This window comes from Notechis scutatus, chromosome 4 (assembly GCF_049901735.1).
Source record: "Notechis scutatus isolate UNSWTSFEM ecotype Mainland chromosome 4, rNotScu1.2, whole genome shotgun sequence".
Taxonomy (NCBI): Eukaryota; Metazoa; Chordata; class Lepidosauria; order Squamata; family Elapidae; genus Notechis; species Notechis scutatus.
Window position 1 is genome coordinate 146,759,105 of NC_142012.1, and position 6,000 is coordinate 146,765,104.

The 6,000-nt window shown below is 41.0% G+C and overlaps 1 protein-coding gene across 3 annotated transcripts in view; it reads right to left on the reverse strand.

Moving 5' to 3' along the window:
- LOC113410931 (NACHT, LRR and PYD domains-containing protein 1b allele 2-like) overlaps positions 1 to 4,170 on the reverse strand; it is a 28,655-nt gene extending 24,485 nt beyond the window's left edge. For 2 of the 3 annotated variants that reach the window (XR_015749509.1, XM_026665720.2), the window contains exon 1: positions 3,810 to 4,170. Coding sequence is in view for 2 of the 3 variants with exons in the window: in XM_026665720.2 (XP_026521505.2) it covers positions 3,810 to 3,847 (38 nt within the window). In the remaining variant the exon portion in view is untranslated. The remainder of the gene's footprint in view (positions 1 to 3,809) is intronic. The other variant, XM_087965237.1, reaches the window with a different exon arrangement.
- Between the last annotated feature and the right edge of the window lie 1,830 nt (positions 4,171 to 6,000).

Genomic DNA, 6,000 nt, shown 5'->3' on the forward strand with positions numbered 1-6,000 from the left:
CGATTTACTTCTTTTCCATACCTAATGAATAACCAATTTATTTATGTGCCAAAAGAATAAGGAAACCTTGTATTTTTAAAAAATTACATTTCTGCCAAAACTGTAGCAAATAAACAAAAACATACATATAAATTTCTGCAGAAAAAAGCAAAGGATTTCATTATGTTAAGTATTTGTATCACAAAATTAGAAATCAGGCCTGTCATGGGATATCATTATTTGAGTGTTAATGTCAAACTATGCCATTGTCCAGATACACTAATATTTTATAAAAAGTATGTTTCATAAGACTACAAATAGCAGACAATGACTTGCAATGCACAAAATGGGTTGAGCAAGTTGCAAAATAAAGGCCTTAATTTTGTATATTAAGGTTTTTTGGGGGCGGGGAGCAAGAGATACTCCATAGTGCTACTTCTGCCATCTTATTGGTTTTGACTATTCATTGTAGATTCCCCTGAGCTAGCACAAGATTTGTGCTGCGACATAGCGATGAATGATGCAAATAATATATATATGCATAACAGGTGTTCCTTGACATACAATCATTCATTTAAGAAACCATTCAATTTGCGTGTTTGCAAATTGTCATATATTTATAATGATTGCAGCATTCCAGGGTCATCTGATTGCCATTTGCTTAACGACCATGTGATTCACTTAACAACTACAGTGATCCAGTAACAACTATGCAAAAAATATTGCAAAATTGGGTATGATTCATTTAACAACTGCCTTGCTTAACAACAGGAATTCTGGTCCCAGTAGTGATTGTAAGTTGAGAGTTGCTTATGCATTGATCTCACGTTTTGTCTCCTTTCTTTGAGAGAAAAAAAGAGCATGTGTATTGGATGTCCACATGGCTATGGCCAATGAAAAGTGGGCTTACAGTGCTCCAGCACATATTTATGGATATCTGATCAAACTTAAAGTCCATCTGTGAATACAAGTGGTAATGAAGCCATCACAAAGTTCTGTGTTCACATTTGTTTTCACAAGCACATTCCTAACTTTGACTAAAGAACTAGGATCATGTTCATGTAATGTAGAAGTATTGGCTCTTGGTTAGTGTTTGATTTTGAGGTAGCATTATGTGGTTTGTAATCATGGCTTGTTCACAATTTATTCAATCATTCTAGGCATTATTTTTAAGCCCAGTTTATTATTCTTCATCTTTATACTGCATAAAATCTACTGAAGCCCAGTCGTTCTCTTGGGGTGTCTGAAAGAATCCTCTCTGGAAATTTTAATGAATTAAATCTAATTCCACAAGAATTTTTCTGTAATTTTTTAAAAATCTCTATCCTGCTTTTCCTTTAGCAGTGCCACAGTATCCCTTCCCTCAAAATTTTATTTTCTCAACATCAGCTGTGGGGTAGTTTGGATTAAGTACATATGTAAACTCCTTCGGTGAGCTTCTGTGGCCAAGTACAGATTTGAATCTGGAACTCCTTTGTGCCAGTTTAACATTTAAGTATTACTGAGATTCGTGGCTCTTTTTATAGGTAGAACTGGAGCACCTACATACACTTCACTGTGGGAGAGAAATGTGGCAAGAGAAAGCACAGGGATGGGGGAATTCAGTCAGTCTTGATTTTAATGAGCATTGATGGCAGACCATGCATCTTTTCATCTTCCTCATAATTATAATTTTAAGTGTTGAACATCTGTTAAGATATGTTGTACTTTGCTATACTTGCCTTAACAGTACAGAATGGCAAAATTAATAACTGAAATGAGAAGGCAAGGAAGAGGAACTGGACTAGCTATCAAAGAACACTAAGAAAAAAAGAGAAAATTTGTTGCATTTGTACATAATGTTCATTTCTAGCTTTGTATATAGGTTTTCCTGCTACATGTACTTTTTTCAAAATACATTAGGTTTTTCATGAATACAGTATTAGCTTGAAGATTCTTTTCCTATTTTATAAATGCATTTTGCTAAGGCTACAATTTTATTTCATTTTTGTTCTCTCTCTCAGGGTTTATTTTGTGTGTGTGTGTGTGTTTTAAGATGAAATTGAAAATGGGAAATGGGAAATAGTTGCACTAAGATTTGATCTGGTTTCCTTCTTATCTTCAATATTGGTTTCAATGGGTAAAGAAACAGGATGATGTTCAAGAAGACCAATTTGACTTCAGATACTTTAACTGCAGAAGTTGAAAAGCAAAAAATTGTTTCATATCTCTGCACTTAAGTGATGTATTTGATATTTGCACACAATTTTCCTAAAGGAAGTTACAATAATGTATTAAAATTAATCTTGAAACAAGGATCCCAATTTTAAAGGTAAATGAACATAGCTGGTCCATTCAAGTTCTTTCAATGTTTCTGATAAACTGTTACAAACAGTTTATAAAGGTTTTAAAAAAGCCACAATGTGGTTTCAATGGGTAAAGAAACAGGATGATATTCAAGGAGACCAATTTGACTTCAGATGTTACGGCAGAAGTTGAAAAGCAAAATATTGTTCCATAAATCTGCACATTAAGTGATGTATTTATTTACACACAATTTTCCTAAAGGAAGTTACAACAATGTATTAAAATTAATCTTGAAACAAGGATCCCAATTTTAAAGGTAAATGAACATAGCTGGTCCATTCAAGTTCTTTCAACGTTTCTGATAAACTGTTACAAACGTCATCCGAGCTTTTAAAAAAGCCACAATGTGGATGAAATAACCCGTGTTAAAAATCCTGTCTTGATGTCAGTCAGGAAACTGCATATGAGCCCAGGCTTTCACCCACTCAGGGAAAAAAACAATACAGTAATAAGGAAAGATGTCGATTAAGGGAATATCTGGCTGCTGTCCAAAACCAAGAGTCGAATCTGCACGGTAGATCGCTGGGAAAACACCGAACGAGACTGCAGATTAAAGCAGGAAAATGGAAAACAAAACACAAAAACAAAACGGATCCAGGAAGAAAGCAATGGCACAATTACAATTTTGCCGTCCAGTCAATTACACGGATGCGGGGCCGTGAATCTTCGAAGTAGCGGAGGGGAATTTATTTTCAACACTTATCGTTGAAAAAACAACAACAACAGTAAATTGTAAACCGCCCAGAATCATCTTACAGCCAGAGATGGGCGGCAAACAAATTAAAAGAACGAACGCACGATTCCTCCCCTCGCCCGCATAGAGCCAAAATGAATTCCATGACGCGCCTTTTCCTCCCCAATCCCCCAAAGAAGCGACTCGGGGTCGAGAACGGGAGAGAGCTTTCCCACGTGTCAGAGAAAAAGGACGCCAAGCAGGAAAGAGGCGTTTCCTCCGCTCCGCCCGTCAACATACACACGCACGCGCACCCTCTCTCAGATGGAGGGCTGCCGATTGTTTGGGCTTTTATTTCTGCGAGCATCGCCTTCTTCTCCCCGGCCTGCCAGTTCTTTAGCGCCCGTCTTTCTTGCGCCGCGGGGCACTGGCCGGCTGCCACCAAAGTTTCCCGCCTGTTTTTTTTTTTTTTTTTGGTCTCCAATACCTGCCTTCTCCCACCCACCCCCCACCCCGCCCTCCTCCGCTCTCCTGCCTTTTGCAATGGCGCCCTTTCTTTGTTGCAGCGCCGAGCGGCGCGAGGCTGCCTGCGGCTCCAGGCGCTGGGGGGAAAACGGATGCCAGCCAAGGAAAGAGCGCCGCGCGCGCGCCCCTTGCCCATCTTGGCCTCGCAGGCGACGCTTTGAAAAGCGCAAGGGGGCGACGAGCCCTCCGGGCGGGCGAACTCGATTTCGCCTCGCGGCGCTTCCAAGTCTGCCCCGCGCCTCCGTCCGTCCGTTCTTGCTCGGGACCCAGGAGAGACTCAGCCTACCTGCCCTGCACCTGCCCGCGCTCCTGCTTGCTGGCCATCCTTGGACGCAGCGCAGAAGCGCACCGAACAGAAAGAAGCTTTCCGAGAGCCGGTGCTGATTGGCCGATGAGCGGCTTTGGGGAGGGGGCGGAGGAGAAGCGGCTTGAAAGCCCTTCCCAGAACGTGCCGCGGCAGCGCTTTAGTGAGGCGAGCCAGAGAAGCAATTAAGGGAGTTAAAAAAAAAAAGGCGCCAAAGCGCTCCGAAGGTGCTGAAAGAGAGCAGCAGCGCAGGGGCCTTTTTAGCTCGGTTAACGGGCTGCACTCTGGTCCCCTACGTCCGTTCTCGTCGTCCTCTAGTCCCTTTTAGAGATCTTCTGAAGGTAGCACTATGGGAAACCGGATGCCGGAGGACGGTTCGTTGTTTGTTTAGTTCGCACGGACAGCAAAAGAACAAAAACGAAACTGCGACTTATACGTGTGTTTTTAAAATGAGCGGTCGGTCTTCTGCCGAGTTGAAGTGCAATAGTGGAGCGCGTTGCGTTTGTAACAGTACCTGAAGATTCGGGTGAATTCCTTGGCGGGGAGGGTGGTGGTTAGAGAAGCCACTGGAAGAATAAGCCCCTGAGCAACATTTGTCTCTTTGTACTTGAATGGCACCCCTCCAAGGAATCCCCATAAGCTATTAAAAAAAAAATTGAGAAGGTGAAAAAAACCACCATGCCCAAAATATGTGAGCTCCCTCTTTCACGGATGCAGGGGAAAAATGCAGCCACAGGGAAAGATTTATGGGATGAATGTTGATGGAAGGGAATAACTCGGTTTGTGGAATTCGGCACTTGGGCTGCTGCAGGTTTGGTTGGCTTGGTTTGGTTTGCAGCTTGCGTAGGTTTGTGGACTCTGGTCTGGCTACTTTTCCTCTTGTCCCCTTTTCCCCTCAGCTCTGCCATTCAGTTGTCTTGCAGCTTCAAGACCTGAAGTTGTTGTTTTTTTTAATGCGGTTTGAAGATTGGATTGGAGTTTCTCTTTCCTGCATCTCTCCGGACTTGACTCACACCTGCTTGTTTTCAGTTCCTCTTGTTTATATAAAACAATCAATTTCCATCAAGCAGTTCTATACAAAACAAGTTAATGTTTTTAGAATGTAGCCTAAAAAAAATTGTAAACTGGCCCTCTGAAACTTGCAGGCTTGGCAATTTGCATATGTAGAGATACTCAGTGAAATCTTAGTGCAAATACAAAAGATTGAATTTGATGTTGTGGGAGCGTCATCGGGAGAAGCTCTCAAGAAGAGACCGGACTGTCAGAAATAATAGGATCTCCTGCTTGGGGGGAGGGTTGGACCAGATGACCTACAAGGTCCCTTCCAACTATTATTCTGTACATCTCCAGCTAAGGGTTTTAACCTTCCTTCCCATATAGCACTAAAACAAAGGGGGAAATGCCTATTTATTCCAGGTGAGGAGTTGATGCACACTGATCCTCACTCAACTAATTCTTGAAAATAACAGTTTTAAACAATAGGTTTCCATCCCATCATGTTATTTATTGCATAATATTTAAAAGTTCAATGGAAAAAATGCATGCAAAATAAACATATCATTCTTGCTTATCCAAATTATACTGAAGTCAAACAAAAAAACCCTGGCCAAATATCTATGGAGATTCTCAGTCATCCAGATCATGGCTGTCCCAAAGGTGGTTTTTAAAGAGGCAACTGGACTTTCTGGTTTTTCTTTGAAGACTTTTCGCTTGTCATCCAAGAAGCTTCTTCAGCTCTGAAGCTTCAACTGGTCAAATACTTACCCCAAAGCAAATCAAACCACAGCATTGTGTTTTCCTTAGGATGGATTCAGATTTTAACCAAGCTATTTTTTTTTTTTAGTCTCAATTAGGTGTTACAACAAAATATTCATCATATTGCAGGAAGAAAAGTAAATATATAATCTTTTAACTGATAGGCTGGATAACTATCTGAAATATATGGCTTCATTTAGTTTATGAAGGTCAGTGTTGAATAACTATTGTCAAAGAGTTTAGAAAAGAAGGAAATAAAGGCCACACCTTACTGACATTTTATTAGAGCAATCTGTCAGGCACAAACAACCAGACCCACATTTGAAAAGCTTAGTTAGCTGTTACAACAGCCTCAGAAAGGGTGTTTTATGGCATAAAGCACTTCTGGTCATCATAAAACATTGTGGCTTCCTCATCA